The sequence below is a fragment of the Periplaneta americana genome, chromosome 12, assembly GCF_040183065.1.
Source record: "Periplaneta americana isolate PAMFEO1 chromosome 12, P.americana_PAMFEO1_priV1, whole genome shotgun sequence".
NCBI lineage: Eukaryota > Metazoa > Arthropoda > Insecta > Blattodea > Blattidae > Periplaneta > Periplaneta americana.
The window spans coordinates 57,894,466-57,915,372 of NC_091128.1; the positions used below are offsets into that span (position 1 = coordinate 57,894,466).

Here is a 20,907-nt window from a genome sequence, read left to right on the forward strand (position 1 = left end):
ACAACGTATCCTATTAAAGTCAGATTATAATTCCAAATCACTCTATTTCTCAAACACATTTGATAAACATCGGTATAGATTCACGCAGCTTATCCCTCATCTATCACCCAAATACGAGTATAATAAATCATCTGTGATATATTATAGCTGTCAAAATAAAGCCAGCATCAGTAGCTTACCACAGGTTTGCTTCAGTCTGACAGTACTTGATATAACATAGACTAAAATATACAATAAAAGTTGCGTATATTTTATTTTCTATGCACAAAATATTTTCTATTAGAGATATAGTCGGCACGAGCGATATATTATTTCGAATTTACTGTTAATGAAAATCCAAATTAAATCTACAACATCGATGCGACAACCTCACATTATGAGATAATAACTTTCTGAACGTCTTTATGCAGTAACTTAGAAGTATCAATGCCACTCTGCGTTACTGAAACACAGTCTCCATTTCGTCATCATTCCATAGCATTCCCCGAAAAATTCCTGTCCTTGCAGGATTGGATTCTTTGCAGCACCGCAGCATCTTTTTGTTATGAATGACGCAAGAATACAATCTTAAGTGAATTGCGCTTTGCTCTCACGTAAACAAGAGCCATGAGACTTGCGGCTGCGGTGATCGTCCTATCGAGATTCAGGAAATCGTTCCGCATTTTTCTTTTTAGAGCACGAGGTTTACCTCTGCTTCGGTTTTCCTTGTCGTATTTGAACGATTCTGCACTTCCGGGGCCTGTCGATACGCCGCAGAGAAAAATGTATCGAGGAATCCGGATGGTTGACACTGGAATTTGATCGACATTCGTTTCGAATTTATCAGTAATTTTCTTTCTTCAGGCTGCAAGAAAGAACTTGAGTCGAGCAAAATCCAGCAAGCACGTAGCTTTTCTCCTCATCCGTTTTCAATATAAGTTATGTAGGCCCTACACCATATTTTATTTATATAAATGACTCAAGATGTGGTAAAGATGATTTTGCTGACTTCTGCTTACGTATCGACATAAATTTCACTTCTTTTGCGGGTCACCTGTATCATACAGCCCTTTATTCTTTGCCAAGAACAGAGACGAGAGTATTATCTAACAGTTATATTTGTTCATTAACATCAAACCCAATGTTTATTTCTCTTCTTAGTAAGTTTCTTATATATACCGGTATACATAAACTATATAAATAAAAATACTACTTCTGAGGTTAGGTTATTTGAGGACGACTATATAATATATATAGACAAATTAGTGATGAATCCGATATCGCCGCCTTACAAAACGGTCTTAACGTTATTGAAACCTGGACGACAGAAAATAAAATGAAAATCAATGTCAGTAAAAGTAAGTCAATATCCTTCTGTAGAACGCATAAAGAAATTTGTCTCAGATTTCAGCTGAATGGTACATCGGTGACACAAGCGATCACTTGTAAATACCTAAGTATATATTTAAGTAACAAACTGGGTTGGGAGGAACAAGTCACTAATACCACAAGGAAAAGCCTGGAAAGCACTACATTTCTCTATGCGTATCCCCAAGAAATCTAACCGAAGATGAAAAGAATTAGCGTACAAAACCCTTGTTCTCCCAATTATGGAATATGGAGCAGTAGGTAGGGATCCGTACAGAAAAAACCAAATCGATTCAATAGAAAAGGTCCAACGCAAGGCAGCAAAATATGTCAAAATGGGGAAGGGACATGGTGAAGAGATAGTAAAAGACGTAGGGTGGGAATTTCTCAAATCAAGGCGACGAAAACCGACTCACCGCATTGTTTAAGGCACAAATGGGACACAAAGGATGGACCGACATGAATTCTAGATTAGTAACACTATCATACTTAGGCAGGGCTGATCATATTAGGAAGTTTAAAAGCAGAAAACAAAGAACAGATGTGGCAAAATTTTCATTTGTTAACCGCACAATATTAGACTGGAACAGCTTACCTGCGGCAATCTTTCAGAGTGGTCCTCTCAAAATCAATACATTTAAGGAAAGGTTGAGAAGATTAGACTGAAAATTTAATTATAGGTGCAGTGTAATTATGTAAGTTGTCATGTAATTAATTAAGTTGATATGTAATTAATTAAGATGATATATAGTTAAGTTGATATGCAATTAATTAAGGTGATGTGTAATTACTTAATTTGATAATAGTTGGGTTTAATAGAAGTAGGCCCTACTTACAAGTTAGGTTTACCTTTGCTTAAAGTAGTCGTTATTATAGTATTGTTTTTAGTTATAGTCCTAGATTTATCATATCTATTTACAGTAATTACAGTTACATTTAGAGTTACATTTATTTTACTTTTTTCCTGCAATTATTGTAAATTTTATTAATATTTATTTTAATGTTACTGCCACCGGGTGTATATCCAATTGTAGTGTTCAATAAATAAATACATACAAGTCGTGTTCAGTATGTTATCACTCTAAAACTTCATCATCCTCTATCAGGTTTCAACCTTCTTAGATCTATTGGCGAAATTGGTACCCACTCTTTCACAAAAGAGGCTAATGATATAATTCATAAAATACACGGTGAATATCTACTTTATGGAGCAAATGTTAAGTAATGTAACTATGTCATATTGTAGTTATACGTGATTTTTGTTTAATTACTAGTAGTAAAGCCACATATGGAAGACTATAGAAGCAAACTGTGGCTGCAGTAAAGAAGTTAATTCTCTTCCCTATAATAAATTTTTAGGTTTGCACTGTCGCTTTCCATGTTGAAATGAAATATCATATATATTTTAAAATTTTCTCTGTATTTTACGGAAAAAATAATTTTAATTTCATTGAATTCCGGCATAAAATGAAAGTCTGCCTACGATCGCCAGTTAAATCTCCATATACATAAACCCCAGTTTAGCAATCTGGAAGTTAAATATTTTGTTCTGTACTACGAGCGGATTTTAACTGCAGGATTATTGTTATCTGGAAGATGTAGTAACATTAAAAGTTTAGGCAGACCCTATATAAGTTGAAACATATAAAACAAAGAAAATCAGTAGTATTGGAAATTGAATTAATTAAAATGTGTAGTCACGTTAAGGTACGCAGATTCACCCTATCCTGGATTCCTAATGAGAGAATCTGGCAACCCTGAGTAGCATACATTCCTAAACAATCACAATTTCAATTAAGTAATGTTTAGCTTGTCACAGATAATGAAATAAACTTGCTCCTGAGATCTTTTTGTTGGTTTAGAGGTTTGACGCTTCTTTCTTTTATTAAAATCTGATTCAAGTTTAGAAGCATATAATATGTGGACACTAATATGGTTACTAGATGGGAGACAAATAAGCGTAGATTTGAAAATTGTGAGATAAGCAACACTGCGAATAGTCCGGTTCCTGATTTCGCCGAAACTCTGAGTGGCGTGCTGTTCTGTAGACCAGTATTTTACATCTCTTGTTGAGGTTCTGGCTGATATGTAGCCTATTCCATTATCAGGCATTAGGGAAGATGGAGGCAGGTTGGCTACAGAGGGACGTTGGCATACCAATTTTATTTCAGTAGTTAAGCGACGGATTACAGCACCACGCAGACAATATGATCCCTGCTTTATAAAGCACGCTCCACGGAAGCCTCAGACCTTTATAGCAAGCGGTAGAAGGAGGAAGCCATAAAGTTGTTTTTGCAGAAAGATAAGTAAATTTTCACCATCTCGTGATTATGTTTCTACAGGGTACATGTGTAATATTAGGTGAACTATAAATACATCGTTGGAAAGTACATTTAATTGGCTCTGTTTGGTGTTAATTTCATTTCGATCATTCATTATTCTAATTCGCAATTTTTAATCCAAATTAAATAACTAGACCAGAGGCAAGTTGGCACAGTTGCGGGGGGCAGATTGACACGGTATGTAACCTACCCCGCTATATTACTTTAAATGACTACATAACTTATACAATACATAATTTACTTATTCATAGAATTTGTGAATATATGAGTTCAATTTAATTGATTGTAAATATTAAAAATATATGTTCATTGCAGTGAATGATAAAATGCGGACTTATTGCCTGTATTGTGTTAAATCTTACTCAGAATATTCACCAGGTTAAGGGCGGATACAGTGCCTGGAGTGTAAATTATGGCACATAAAAATTTTTCAGATGGAAACAAAGTTTGTTTGCATAAACTCCTTCTCAGATATTTTAATAAGACAATGTGATATATAGTCATTTACAAGTTCAAAATTACTTTTTGTACCTTGTTTTTCTGAGATTCAGTTCTTTTTTTACTTGAGTGTTTAACTCCATGGTTATATATTTGTGTGTTCATCGTATTGAATTTTAGTAGCTAGGTTATTTTACGACGCTTTATCAACATTTTAGGTTATTTAGCGTCTGTCATCACATTGAATCATTTGTCTGTGTAAAGAAATAAATTCTAAATTTAAGAAAATCCAAACATACATATGCAGTTTTCTCTTATTTAACACATAGCCAATATACTCCATACCATGTGTCAACCTGCCTCTAGGGTGGGGTAAATTGACTCAATCTGCACGTTTCGAAATAATACAAAATTTCACATTTAAATCGTGGTGAAATCTAAATTAAAATATCTCCCCACATAGCCAAAGAACCATGTAGAACGACCATCTTTGAGGATTTCATAAAATGTTATACAAATTACAGAAAAAAATGAAACCTAAAATTTGAGCCAATCTGTCTCCCTCTCCCCTACATCTCACTTGACGATATCTGCAGAGGAAGAACATACATCTTAAATTTGATTAGTGTACTAGTCAGCGATGTATGCGATGGCGGGGGAAAGAACTGACCAACTTACCCCACTTTTTCCTGACTTTATTGCCCCATGAGTGAAGCATTATTGGCCTTACTTATTCTTAGGAGAGTTGACTAAACAGTAACAGTATTTAATTGGGATTTATTGCCAAACTTAACATTGTAAAAATAGTATTTTCCACAGTCAGTCATTATATATACGTGAGTGATTCTAAATTGATCTTAACTTTTTTTCGTTGCAATAAACTAATATTTACTTCTACCCTACGCTGTCTTAGTCCATAGACATGCTTTTAACTTTCCATCATTCGTCTTTGGATTTTTCGGTAGATTTACTGGCATGTAAAAGAACTCCTGCGGGACAAAATTCCGGCACATCCAGCGACGCTGATATAAACTCTGCAGTTGCGAGCGTCGTTAAATAAAACATAACATTTAACATTCTTTGGATTTTGTCAACAATTAGCAGGAGAAAACAAATATGGATGTCACGAATGCTATTTCACAGCGAATTATCATCATGTTTATTATTTATCTATTTATTTGCTTGCTTGCTTACTTGCTTGCTTGTTTATTTATTTCTACTGGTAAAGTTAAGGCCATAGGGCATTCTGTTACACTCCACTAGATTACAAAAGACACAAGCAGTAACATTAAAAGAAAAGTGAAAAGGACAAAAATACGATCATAGGCCATTATAAAATAATAGTCCAACAAAATTGGGATAATACAAAATGAATGTAATAATACTACAAAGCAAGAAAATAAAATGTAGATATGTAAATTGGAATGCAACATACTTACTTACTTACTTACTTACTTACTTACTTACTGGCTTTTAAGGAACCCGGAGGTTCATTTCCGCCCTCACATAAGCCCGCCAGTGGTCCCTATCCTGAGCAAGATTAATCCAGTCTCTACCATCATATCCTACCTCCCTCAAATCCATTGTAATATTATCTTCCCATCTACGTCTCGGCCTCCCTAAAGGTCTTTTTCCCTCCGGCCTCCCAAATAACACCCTATATGCATTTCTGGATTCGCCGATACGTGCTACATGTCCTGGCCGTATCAAACGTCTGGATTTAATGTTCCTAATTATGTCAGGTGAAGAATACAATGCGTGCAGTTCTGTGTTGTGTAACTTTCTCCATTCTCCTGTAACTTCATCCCTCTTAGCCCCAAATTTATTTTCTAAACACCTTATTCTCAAACACCCTTAACCTGTGTTCCTCTCTCAAAGTGAGAGTCCAATTTTCACAACCATAAAGAACAGCCGGTAATATAACTGTTTTATAAAGTCTGACTTTCAGATTTTTTGACAGGAGACTAGATGATAAAAGCTCCTGAACCGAATAATAATAGGCATTTCCCATATTTATTCTGTGCTTAATTTCCTCCCGAGTATCATTTTTATTTGTTACTGTTGCTCCAAGATATTTGAACTTCTCCACATCTTCAAAAGATAAATTTCCAATTTTTATATTTCCATTTCGTACAATATTCTCGTCACGAGACATAATCATATACTTTGTCTTTTCGGGATTTACTTCCAAACCTATCTCTTTACTTGCTTCCAGTAAAATTCCGTGTTTTCTCTAATTGTTTGTCGATTTTCCCCTAACACATTCACGTCATCCGTATAGACAAGCAGCTGATGTAACCCTTGCAATTCCAAATCCTCTCTGTTATCCTGTACTTTCCTAATGACATACTCTAGAGCAAAGTTAAAAAGTAAAGGTGATAATGCATCTCCTTGCTTTAGCCCACAGTGAATTGGAAACGCATCTGACAGAAACTGACCTATACGGACTCTGCTGTATGTTTCACTGAGACACATTTTAATTAATCGAACTATTTTCTTGGGAATACCAAATTCAATAAGAATATCATATAAAACTTCTCTCTTAACCGAGTCATATGCCTTTTTGAAGTCTATGAATAACTGATGCACTGTACCCTTATACTCCCATTTTTACTACATTGTCTGTCGAATACAAAATATCTGGTCAATAGTTAATCTATTACGCCTAAAACCACACTGATGACCCCCAATAATTTCATCTACGTACGGAGTTAATCTTCTCAAAAGAATATTGGACAAAATTTTGTACGACGTCAGTAAAAGTGATATTCCTCGAAAGTTACTACAGTTAGTCTTGTCCCACTTCTTAAAGACAGGTACGATTATGGACTCCTTCCATTGCTCTGTACAATTTCCTTTTCCCAAATAGCAAGTACAAGCTTATAAATTTCGTTGCGCTTCCACCCTCTTGTATTAATTCTGCTGGAATTCGATCGATACCTGGAGACATAATTTTTCAGATTTTCTATCGCAATTTCGACTTCAGAAAATGTGGGTTCGGGTATAAATGGCTCAGCAGTTTGTATTTCCATTTCGTCACGATCATTTCTATTTGTCCTATGTGTATTTAGTGGTTGTCGAAAATAGTTTTTTCCACCTGATAAGGAATTCAATTAGTACAAATAGGTAAGAGGGAAAACATTTGTTTCTTAGCACGGAAGGAATATGTTTCTCTGAAATCAGTAGAAAACTTCTGGCACAGTTTTAAGAGAACTCTTTGTCACGTTCGGAAGTCTTCCAGTGATGCAAATCATTTCAAATTGGGCGCACTGTAGCTTCTGCACGCCCCGCGACGTCTGTCAGCGAGCAGAAGATACAGCGCGTTGAAGAACTTATTTGAGAAAATCCATGAATATGAGATGTGAATTTGTTAAGAGAGTACGAGTAAATGTCAGTATTAATGGCAAAGTTCAAGTGATTCTCCAGTACATGACATATATAAAAAAACGTGTACTGTCATTACTGTCTAATGAATAATCATGGAGCTATGACGGCGACCTACAGAATATTGCAAGAAGGTCTGATAAGTAATAAAAAATCGTTGCTAATAGCTGGGGAATTATTAGAATTTTATGTTTATACCTTACTACAGTTTTATTCTCATCAATCCAAAATAGAATAATAGGAATCAGTGATTCCAAATACTTTTTTAAGCCACATTCAATACCGCCCTGTACGATGTCCACCCAAGAGCAGGTGAACAACATTCAAAGACAGGATTTTTAGTAATATTCTAAATTTACACTCTACCACAACTTGCCCTATCTCCTAAGTAGATATTCTTTAGTTTCTCTTTATCATTTTTTTAAAATAGAATACTCTCCTGTTTCATTAATTTGTAACTTCATATTGTGTAAAAAAAATATGGAAATTAATGGGTTAGGTACAACTTACAGCAGTATAATTTTGGAAATATTCAACATTTTTTTTCCCTCCATTACTGTATCTTGTACAATAATGAAAATTGGTACGTTTAAAACACTGTCCTGCTATATGAAAAAAAATGTTTACGGTTTAAAAAGAATTACTTACATTTCTTTTTCAAAATTCAGTTCTCTGTGCAGTAATGAAGCGTTTCCCAAATAACTAAAAAAACTATCCAACATTCTGTGATAAAATTTTTTGTGTGTATTTATACATGTCATATCAACAATATGTTGCAAGATCACTCCTCTACCTTTGATAGATTGTCTCATAAAAATACATTCGTTTAAAAGAATGGTCAAATATCACTATTTTCTTCTAACACAAAATAAGAAAAATATTATTTATTAAAGAATGTAGTTGGAAGAACATGATATTGTAAATATGAATTTCAGAAATAAAGTGAAAGAGAGAGATCATGAAAAGTTAACAAGTTTATGAGTTATGAGGGAAACTCTTTATCACTGCACAGTGAACTGCCTTACTTACTTACTTACAAATGGCTTTTAAGGAACCCGAAGGTTCATTGCCGCCCTCACATAAGCCCGCCAGCGGTCCCTATCCTGTGCAAGATTAATCCAGTCTCTATCATCATACCCCACCTCCCTCAAATCCATTTTAATATTATCCTCCCATCTACGTCTCGGCCTCCCTAAAGGTCTTTTTCCCTCCGGTCTCCCAACTAACACTCTATATGCATTTCTGGATTCGCCCATACGTGCTACATGCCCTGCCCATCTCAAACGTCTGGATTTCAAGTTCCTAATTATGTCAGGTGAAGAATACAATGCGTGCAGTTCTGTGTTGTGTAACTTTCTCCATTCTCCTGTAACTTCATCCCGCTTAGCCCCAAATATTTTCCTAAGCACCTTATTCTCAAACACCCTTAACCTATGTTCCTCTCTCAGAGTGAGAGTCCAAGTTTCACAGCCATATAGAACAACCGGTAATATAACTGTTTTATAAATTCTAACTTTCAGATTTTTGGACAGCAGACTGGATGATAAGAACTTCTCAACCGAATAATAACAGGCATTTCCCATATTTATTCTGCGTTTAATTTCCTCCCGAGTGTCATTTACATTTGTTACTGTTGCTCCAAGATATTTGAATTTTTCCACCTCTTCGAAGGATAAATCTCCAATATTTATATTTCCATTTCGTACAATATTCCCGTCACGAGACATAATCATATACTTTGTCTTTTCGGGATTTACTTCCAAACCGATCGCTTTACTTGCTTCAAGTAAAATTTCCGTGTTTTCCCTAACCGTTTGTGTATTTTCTCCTAACATATTCACGTCATCTGCATAGACAAGAAGCTGATGTAGCCCGTTCAATTCCAAACCCTGCCTGTTATCCTGAACTTTCCTAATGGCATATTCTAAAGCGAAGTTAAAAAGTAAAGGTGATAGTGCATCTCCCTGCTTTAGCCCGCAGTGAATTGGAAAAGGATCAGATAGAAACTGACCTATACGGACTCTGCTGTATGTTTGACTGAGACACATTTTAATTAATCGAACTAGTTTCTTGGGAATACCAAATTCAATAAGAATATCATATAATACTTCCCTCTTAACCGAGTCATATGCCTTTTTGAAATCTATGAATAACTGATGTACTGTACCCTTATACTCCCATTTTTTCTCCATTATCTGCCGAATACAAAAAATCTGATCAATAGTCGATCTATTACGCCGAAAACCGCACTGATGATCCCCAATAATTTCATCTACGTACGGAGTTAATCTCCTCAAAAGAATATTGGACAAAATTTTGTACGACGTCAACAAAAGTGATATTCCTCGAAAGTTACCACAGTTCGTTTTGTCCCCCTTTTTAAAAATAGGTACAATTATGGACTCCTTCCATTGTTCTGGTACAATTTCCTTTTCCCAAATAGCAAGTACAAGTTTATAAATTTCGCTATATAATGCACTTCCACCCTCTTGTATTAATTCTGCTGGAATTTGATCGATACCTGGAGACTTGTACTTTTTCAGATTTTCTATCGCAATTTCGACTTCTGAAATCGTGGGTTCGGGTATAAATGGCTCAGCAGTTTGTATTTCAATATCGTCCCGATCATTTCTATTTGGCCTATGTACATTTGGTAGTTGCGCAAAATAGTTTTTCCATCTGTTTAGGATTGATGAAGAGTCTGCAAGCAAGTCACCATTCTCATCCTTGATCACGTTTACCCTTGACTGATATCCGTTCTTAAATTCCTTTATACCCTTATATAAATCTCGAATGTTTTTATTCTTACTATTTGTTTCTACCTCATTCAGTTTTTCCTTCAAGTAACCTCTCTTTTTATTCCTAAGTGTACGACTTGCTTCCCGTCTTTCATTGAAATAATTATCTCTATTCTCCTCAACTGGATCCTGTAAGAATTTCAATTTTGCCTGTTTCCTTCTTTCTACTACCATGCAACAATCTTCATCAAACCACGGTTTCTTTTTCTTAGTTTCATAATAACCTATGCTCTGCTCAGCTGCAATTTTGATACTATCTCTGATATTTTCCCACACGCTATTAACATCTAATTCTTTCTCAACTTCGTCGGAACTTTCTAAAGTGGCAAACCTATTCGAAATTTCGACCTGATAATTTTGCTTAGCTTCCTCGTCCTTTAATTTCAAAATATTGAATTTAGTAATATTAACTTGTTGCTCTACTCGCTTGGCTACTGATAATCTTTCTCTTAATTCTCCAATCACCAAATAATGGTCACCATATTTAATTTTGATAAAAGATATAAGTATTTTTTTTAAATTGTTAAAATATTTTTTTTTCATATAGCAGAAGGATAATGTTTTACAAATACCAATTTTCATTATTGTGCAAGATACAGTAATGGAGAAAACAAATGTTGAATATTTCCAAGATTTTACTGTTGTAAGCTGTACCTAATCTCTTAAAGTAATCATTGGATTTGAGTAAGCGCAATTGTTTTTTTAACGAATTTCAATTAATATTTAATAAAATATTATACTCTATCTGCATCATTCTTGGCTTAATTTAGTTGTACATACTGAGTAATAATAAAATTCATATAAAGTGCCGTAGAGCAGCAGAGAGATAGAGGGAAATACAGACACGCATTACCATGAAAAAGCTTGAAACCGACTTCTAATGTATCGCAACATTTTCCCTTTATATATTCACTAGTGGCTTGTGCAGCAAATGCTGCAAACTAAGTTCATTAGACGTTCAAATAAAAATTGTTCAGATTTATTTTCAATGAATACCAGACATTTTGAAAGTTATTTTCTCCCGTAATAATGAAACATACTCCCTCGGAATGGTTTTTTATGCCAAATACTTTTTCTTGAACCTATCCACATTCAGTTTTTGAGTTTCAATGCGAAAACGCAAGTAACAATGTCAGGACGATCAGTGGATTTTTCATGTGGGAGTAAAGCAATAGCTATTTCAGGTCATTTTGCATTGTAGGTGAAAGTTAAAAAAATGTCAGGTTTGCTATGCTTTCGAACAATAGACATAGCATCTTGGTATAGGTGCTGCATGTAGAGCTTGAAATGTAAAGGGTAAAATCATTTTATCCTGCTAAGAGATCTTGCTGAAATTTTCGGGAGATACATAATTTTGTAGGCTTCTTATTTTATCAGTAAGTAATACCTTTTGGTCTTTCCTTAGGAACTGTAATTTTTTTAGCTCTCTCGAGTCAATACTGAAGAGAATGACGCATATAAATATCTACACCACACCGCTATTAAGTATGTGAAAAAACCCAACCCCACGTTATTAACTATAAAATATTTGATTTTTAATAACATTATTATCTTACGTAAGTTTTGTAGTTATATATAATATTTATAGCCGCCACTCAGTAAATTATAGAAATGAAGATCTAATTTAAGATATTCTCTACATCTACTTACATAACCCCAAAACGTTTTTCTTTTGTAACATCAATATAGCATTAATATGCATATTTAATAAAAAATAATCACATCATGGCATTAACTATCATAATATTTCATTTCTAATGGTAATAATGTCATCAAACCATCTCATGTTTTGTAGATTTTAATATCCAATACACAGCTGTACTCAGAAAATTACACACCACAGAATCAGACCTGTAAATTGTTTTTAGTAGTCTTGAAATTTTTAATAACCAATTGAATTTGAGCTCTAAATATGCCAGCAATCCTGCAGGTCATGGCTCTCGTGTAATAGCCTATTGTTTATTGTAGTGTGTGTTTTGTTTTATACTGAAATTCAATTAGTTCTCAAAAGTGACGAAAGACGGATTTTGGAAAATAGGAAGTTACTATTTTTCTGAAAATCCTTGGATGCCAAGTTTCAAAATGGCGGGTCATTCATTAAAATCCATTCAGCCGTTTTCCCGTAATTTCCATTACCAGTTCAAATTATATATATATATATATATATATATACTGTATATAGATATAATTAGAAAAAGAACTTACCACTGTTAAATAAATTATGACAAACTAATTTTGTTTTTTTCTAGCGCCCACGACGGTGCTGCCACCTGGAGTGATATTACAGCTAGAGGACGCGCAGGAAACCTTGAATCAGACCAATCCTGATCCCTGCACTGTTGCAGGAACTCAATACAACCACGGCCAGCAGGTAAGCACATGCACAATGTTTATATGGTTCGCCTTCTTTCCGGTTCTGGATGGACAATATGAAAAGGGCGTATTTTGGGTGCCCCACGTAGAATCAGCCTAATTATCTTAGTACTCATGCATTCTGAAAAAAATATGATGACGGGCACTGACTGTAAAATATTTTCCTAAATGAATGTGCCATCTATAAACCAAAAGGTACATATTCGTATAATGTATTTTCTTCCTCCTGACTCCATAATCTGCAGTGTAGACTGTCTGTGTCCTATGTTACAAATAGACCTACTTTTCTCGTAAATGAGTGTCCTATAAAAAGTGTCATTCTTATTTACGGCCAAGGTTCAGGAGTTCTTCATTTGTAGTCCTACATCGTTCTTTTATTAATAATTTACCATTTCTGTTGTCTAGATTGTTTTTCCTATAAACGTTGTGTTAATTTTTATTAAATTGTTAATTTCTTCTCTTGTAATACACTTAGATCTATTAAAGAACTATCTAAAAAAAGGTAGCATATCTGTTGATTACTCTCTTGCAGTGGCGGATGGTGGGTTTGAAAGTTGAGAAGGCCAAGACGTGACTGATGAGAATATAAAAATATAAGGCCTGTGACGTATCTCATTGCCAAGCGCAGAATTGATAGGTTTTAGGAAACTAAAATTAGATTTTCCAATCTGTGTTTTAGGATTTCTTTAGGATTTTAAATCTTATGTGTAGAAATGTATATGACTTTACGGGGAAAAATAAAAATAAACATACTGTTAATATATTACAACGGGTTGGTAAAGATTGCCTCTTTTTAGTTCATTTTAAGTCCTAACCTACGAATTAGGTCTTTTTAGGTCATATTACATTTAAGAATATTACTCGTTGCTACATAAAACGAATAAGAAAAGCAATATTTCGAGAGTAACGAGATAGCAACAAAATTGATTCGAACCTAAGAATCCGGGGCTTGCTCAGTCTATTACATAGCCTACTTGTACAGCAAACTCACTCGACGATTCTCTTTCTTCGCAAAGCCATCAATTAGGTCACATCATACTGAACAACTGCTACTAGAAGAATCTAGAGACAAATCTGCATTTGTTTCTAAACTCTCCATATAGTCTATTTAATAAACTGTACTCGTAGGCTATACATAAATCTCGTAACACAAAAGAAAAAATGACAGGAACACCCGCAAACAAGAAAAAATCTACCAACATAAAAGAAAACTTTTACGCAGGGAGAGAAAACTAACACGTGACTCAATTTTCTAAAACCAAGAAGAGAGAGAGAGAGAGAGAGAGAGTTTCCCAATACAGCCGAAAGCAACCGTAACTCTAAGCAATACAGTTGTCAGCGGCGGGTAGGACGTCTCCAAATTTGGCTCCCCTAACGCGTTCTAGTTAAGTTTAAAAACTCCACTAGCCAGCTAGATTATTGGTTGAACTGCTGTTGTTATGGTTACAGAGGAGCAGAGTGATGTAGCTGTCTCCTTGTTCCTTCTCTCGCATTGACAATGCACGCTGCTAGATGTCGACTATACAGGTTACAGTATAGCGCTATATTTTTCGGTACGAATTATTTGTACTACTGTATCTACAGTATAGCGAGCGGGCATCACCAACTGAATGTGGTCGACTTAACGTAACTTACATCTTAGTCGTAGTGAATAATAAAATTAATATAAAAGGAAAAATGTTCGTCATTTGCTATAACTTGTTTGTGATCTTAATTCAGCTGGAATTATTACTGCCATATTGTGTTCTGGTGAAATATTAGGAGAGGCACGGCCTCCCTTGCCTCCCCTGAAAATCCACCGCTGCTCTCTTGCCAGACATCACCTTTATCTTTACCTGGAGTGAAAATTCTCAGACAATGAACCACACAAGCACATTACTTATTTTATTCTAACAGTAGGCCTACTTTGTGCTCTAATTCAAAAATATTGTCTAAGATTATTAGAGTGCAACTATCCACGTAGCCTTTACTATTTTTTTCAAAATTATACTCATTAATGTTTGAAAAACAGCAGCATAGAATCCTGAACTTCCCAAGACTCTCAAACCACCAAAACCTTGAACGTTTTGTTGCAATTATTGACTACTAGAGTTACACAGTTTGGCCTCCTTCCTTACACATTTCCTGTTTGACTATTGGAGAATTTGGAAAATGCATTGCTCGACACCTAAGGGCTATATGATCCCCATTCCAAGTATAATTCCTAGAGGAGGTAGAATTAATTGTACGCCCTTAGTTTTGAAGTCGTTTTCATCTTTCTTGTAGTTCTTAAGCATTTAAGAAAAACAAAAAGATCTACACATTACAAAAATACTGGTCTAGAAATTGATGAAATATTAGATGAGTTACGAGATTAGATGATATTTAAAAAGTTGAATTCCAATTAATGTATACGCGTATGACGACAAATAAAATATATTTATAATCTAAAGTTTAAGGAGAATAAGAACAACAAGCACTTCGATTTATATACATACACAATCCAACACACACACACTCATTCACTCACATACACACAATGTTCTGCCCAAGGACAGGTATTTCACTGCAAACCCAGCCTCCTTTGTCATTGCTATCCTCCTTTTAACTTCTTTGTAGCAGTTCATGTTGCTGCTTATACGTAGTAGGGGAAATCAGGCAAATATGGACACTCAGATAATATGGGGACATTTAAGGTAATGCCCATGTTATCCTAATTCTTCGTGAGTTACGAAACATCAGACAGTATATTGGTAAACTTTAACTAAGGTCGCGAACCGTAAATGTGAATGGTGCTACGCTGCTGGACATGTGAACGCTACAAATACAATTATGTATGTGAGTACACTTTGAAGCATAGCAAAAATAGTGCTGTTGTTGATTTTTACATGTTTTACTTAAGGAATGACAGCCACAAATGTGTGAGTAGTAACCGAAAAACACAAACCGAAGGCCTACCCATGGGATCACCCATTTTCAGCATACTAACAGAAATATTCTTACACCACATAGAACAGACATACATACTAAACAAAGACAACAACAAACACGCAGACAACATATATTGGCCCAGATACGTAGATGACATACTAATACTAAACAAAGGAAACAAAAGACAAATCCAAAATCTGCATCAATACATAAACAAAATACACCCAAAGCTACATTAGAAATTGAAAACAGCAAATCCATAAATTTTCTAGACATCACAATAACAAAAGTCGACAACAAACACACATTCAAAGTATACAGAAAACCCACAACAACAACACACATACACAACACATCCAACCACCCCATGCAACACAAACAAGCTGCATTCCGAACAATGGTACACAGACTACTCAACATACCAATGAACCAACAAGATTACAACGAAGAGCTAAACACAATCAAATACATAGCACAAGAAAACGGATACAACCCTAACATAATAGACAACGTAATACGTGAGACAAAACATAATCACAAAAAACATAAGAATACAACACAAACACAAGAACACAAAAATTACGTCACACTAACATACGAAAACAAAAACACACACAAAATTGTAACCTCATTCAAGAAATTAAATTACAACATCGCATACAGAACAAATAACCCTCTACAAAAACATCTCAACACACAAACAACACAAACAAACAAATACAACCACACAGGCATATACAAACTCAAATGTAACACCTGCAACAACTTCTACATAGGACAGATAGGCAGATCGTTTCAAACACGTTACAAAGAACACATCACAGCCATAACAAAATTACCAAACTCCTCCACATATGCAGAACACATCACAAATGCTAACCACACCCACAGAGACATCAACACAGACATGGAAATACTACACATCCAACCAAAAAGCCAGAAACTAAACACACTAGAACAATATGAAATATACGGACACACGAAAACACACCCCAACGAAATTCTCAACACACAACTCAACTTCAAAACACACACACTCTTTGATTCTAATCTATACTACATGAACGCACCCTCACAGGAAACAGAACAAAAGGCGCCAAGACCAACAACGACCAGTTCTGAGGATGACCCATAAATAGGTCGAAACATGTAAACGAGGTACGTTGAAATTTAACACAGAAAAGTCTTATCATACATATTCCGAAGTAATACAGTGTTAAAAGTTGTGTAATCAAAATGTATAGAAAAACTTTACATGCGGAAATGGTAGATTTAAACAGAAACAATAATCCATATGGTGGCGGTTCTGAAACATACACTCACTGGACAGATTGGTCATTTGTTGAAATAATACACTAAGGAAAATATGGGCACTGTCATTCAGGGTATTATGGGCACAAGCATTGAATGCTATTTGTGAAATCATTCGTTCATATTTTTATATAGAATGGAATTTTAAGCGATAAATGTCATTTATATAATTGAAATCTACTCATATACTCTTAATTACCTAAATTATTGTCAAATACTATGTCCTACTTATTCTAACTTTTCATTCCAATTTAAAGAAATTAACATTCGATGATTTTGTAACTTCTTCCTCAAAATGTTAAATGTTATGCTATATTTAACGACGCTCGCAACTGCAGAGATTATATCAGCATCGCCGGATGTGTCGGAATTTTGTTCCGCAGGAGTTCATTTACATGCCAGTAAATCTACTGACATGAACCTGTCGCATTTAAGTACACTTAAATGCCATCGCCTGGCTCGGGATCGAACCCGCAACCTTGGGCATAGAAGGCCAGCTCCATACCAACTCGCCAACCAGGTCGACTTTCTTCCTCAATACCAGGACAGTCGTATAATAGTAGTTTATGTTCATTGCTATAATTTTATTGATTATAAAACAAATTATATACAAAATTTAGTTTATAGAAATAGAATGTCATCTTACACAAAAGGTAGAATATTTTTCTTTGTTTTCATTTGTTTGTCTGAAGTTATCAAGATAATGGCAACAAGAGCCAATAAATTTAGAAAATCAGCAACTTGAAAGCATCTGAATACGAATGCATCTTCTTCAACAATGAATCCTATAGATTCAAAATCCCCCATATCCACTTTCACAAATTAAAGGATTTTGACAGTAACTGGTGGAAAATAGAGGGAATTTTCAACCTAATAGTGACTTTTAACAAACCTTTTGCTTCAAATTTAGTGGCTTTTTGAATTGAAATCATATAAATCATTAGAATTCATTCTTAGCAAGCAATATGTGGGCATAACTCAATTCTGAACAAAGTGATCTTTAGGGGGTTTTGAATCTAGAAGATTCAAACGCTTCTTGCATTTGTCTTGCATGTGGAGGAAATTTTTATACCGAGCAAAGAGGAGAAAAGTGAGTACAATGTAAAGAATTATGAATTATCCGGTTTTTGGTACAATGAAGAATGTGTTGAGATGGAAAGTGATTCATTTTTCTGTGATGACTTCAAGAAATAAACTTAGAACTTTATTTTGGCTTCTTTTGCTTTTGTTCTTAGTCTTTTAGAGATTTATACCATTTGAAATAACATTTGTCACTATTTAAAGTAATTTTCATAGTTTTTCTTCCTCATTGAACGTGCTAAATTAATTTTTAATATAGGCTCATTGTTCACTTAAATATTAGTTCGTTTTCATTTGCTCAGTGTTCTGTTACTTCACCAATAACTTTATTCTATATGAATAATTAGTGTAGGAAGCATACATATATTTTGTATTAAACATATGGTTGAAAATTTAAAATTCATTTAATTTCATAACGGCTCGGTTAGAAAAGCCGACGTACTATGGTAGGAACGATCATGATTTTAAAATCAAATGTAGGAAACCGAAAACGGATGTAGGTAAATTCTCATTTTTAAATATAACTATAAATGATTGGAATGACCTACCTGCAGCGGTCTTTGAGGGCTGTCCTTCCTTAAGGAGATTCAAGAATAACTTAAAAAGTTGTGTACAAAGTGTAAATTAAAATTAAGGTGACATTCAACATTTAATTTTTTAAGGTGACATGTATTTATCTAGCCTGACGAGTTACTTCCTTGGTTTGAATTGTAAATTATTTAAAAATAGCGTGTAAGAGGGTCTTAGACTAGAAATGTTTAGTTTAAATGTAGTTCTGTTTATAAGTATGCATAAGGATGTAATTATTTACTTATTTGAGCTGTTGTATCAGTGAAGCGAGGTGAGTCAGTGAAGTTATGGTTTTACAGTGCAGTGAACAGTTCCGATCAGTGATAATTTATAGTGTCAATGAAATGTGTTCTATAGTGTCAGTGAAATGTGTGCTAAAGTGTTAGTGAAATGCGTCATAGTGCCACTACAGGGAATGAGATGAGAGTAAAGTGAAAGACTATTGAAACTTATGTAGGGCCTATACATAATTATGTAGGTTGTATTGTAAAATTAGGTATTTTATTTATGTTTTATTATTATTGTGTTAAATTGTATTGTGTATTCTTATTGTATTGTGTATAAAATTGTATATGTAATGTAAAATTGTATTGTGTATTGTAAATTTTATTGTGTATTGCTTATCATTTTATTGTGTATTGTTTATATTGTATATACCACTGCCACCCGGTGCTTGCCCACTTGCAGTGTAAATAAATACATACATATTACCAACATATATGCCCATATCACCTTTGCAGTGCAGATAATATGGGTACTTGTAAGGTTCTAGTAAAAAACACATACATGCGACATAAAAGCATAATTTTAACATTTCAATGGATTATATCTTTTAAAATAGATGTACTCTAAAGTGTTTCAGGTTTTCTAGTTGTTATCATTACTCAAATGCAAGATATAAAGTAAAATGCTTCATGGTGTCCATATTTGCCTAGCTTCCCCTATACACCCCAAGTATTTGATGCTTTCCATTTGGTCTACTGCCTCATTTGGTATTCACACCTATACCGTCTTTATTTTTCTTCATATAACCATGGTCTTCGTCTTTTTTTGCATTTATCTTCATGCCATACTGCTCACAGCTGTCATTTAGCTATAGTAGCATATCCCTTAGTATTATCCCTTCTTCTGCTGACAGCGCCATGTCATCAAAAATCTTATGCTTTTTACTCTTCTTCCTCCTACTATCACTCCTCCCATTTTCTGAAAACAGTCCTTCATTAAACATTAGAGAGAATGGATATAACCATTACTGTTGGATTAAAATTTATTTATATTAGTATCTGACCACAAAGTTGAGCATAGAGCTACTAAGCAGTGTGTGTACGTGTTCGTATGTATGTGTTTTTTGTGTGACGTATGCACACAATTTTAATTGTAAAATGATTTCCTTAATAAATATAGCAATAAAAGTTGAATTACCGAAAAAACATGAATATAAACTTTAAAAATTTTAATCCCACAATGGATTTTTTTATTTTATTGGGTTATTTTACGACGCTGTATCAACATCTAAACAATGGATGTTCCATTCGTAATATAGCCACAATAATTTGTAAGTTTAAAAACCTTCAAGGGCTGAGGTTACTCTTTCCTGGAGTAGCTTACCAGAACTAAAAGAACATAGCCACCTTGCTAAGCAAGAGACTCTTGCCCATTTATGGATCCATCAATCTAATTCTAATTCTAATTATAATATTTTACAAATTGAGTTCTTAATCAGTTTTATTTAGGCTATTCTGTTTTTCCCCAAAGTTCTTACTACATTGTGTAACGGTACATCTCCAATCTTGGATTTAGAACTCTAATATACTAACAACTTAGATGATCTCGCTTAGTGTACTTATCAATCTCTTTTCATAATATTTCGTAGCTTAGTTTCTTTATTACTTTCTCTTATGACGATAGATTATAATCACTATGAGATTCCTTTATCAATATTAAATTCGATTTTAATATACGTACAACTTTCTGCCTTACTTTTCAATATGTCATTGATGAGTAGATTACTGCTACATTTGCTGCATTCAATCCTTATTTCACACCACTGCATTGTATTGTCATTACACAATCTTCTAGATCTCTTGCTCCCTTATATAACACATAAGTGTATTTATATTCTTCAACTTCAATTCATTATTTAATTTAATTCTTGTTATTTTACTCGTATATTACATCCAGGAATACTACTTGTTGCTATTTTATATCTTTACTCCTTACTGTTTAACCTTATGTACCAAAGGGAGTTGGTTCATATGGCTATTCGACTTTCTCCTGTGACGTGAATTTCATGTCACACAGAGTTTGTGTGCACTTGATGTGGGTTTCTGGCGTCTTATCACCCCACTCGAGTG

At 34.3% G+C, this 20,907-nt stretch overlaps 1 protein-coding gene across 1 annotated transcript in view; it reads left to right on the forward strand.

The window, feature by feature from the left end:
* The window catches only part of LOC138709964 (von Willebrand factor C and EGF domain-containing protein), a 260,424-nt gene that overhangs the window by 63,470 nt on the left and 176,047 nt on the right, over positions 1-20,907 (forward strand). The window contains exon 3 of the mRNA XM_069840646.1: positions 12,559-12,680. Within this exon, the coding sequence (XP_069696747.1) occupies positions 12,559-12,680 (122 nt within the window). The remainder of the gene's footprint in view (positions 1-12,558; positions 12,681-20,907) is intronic.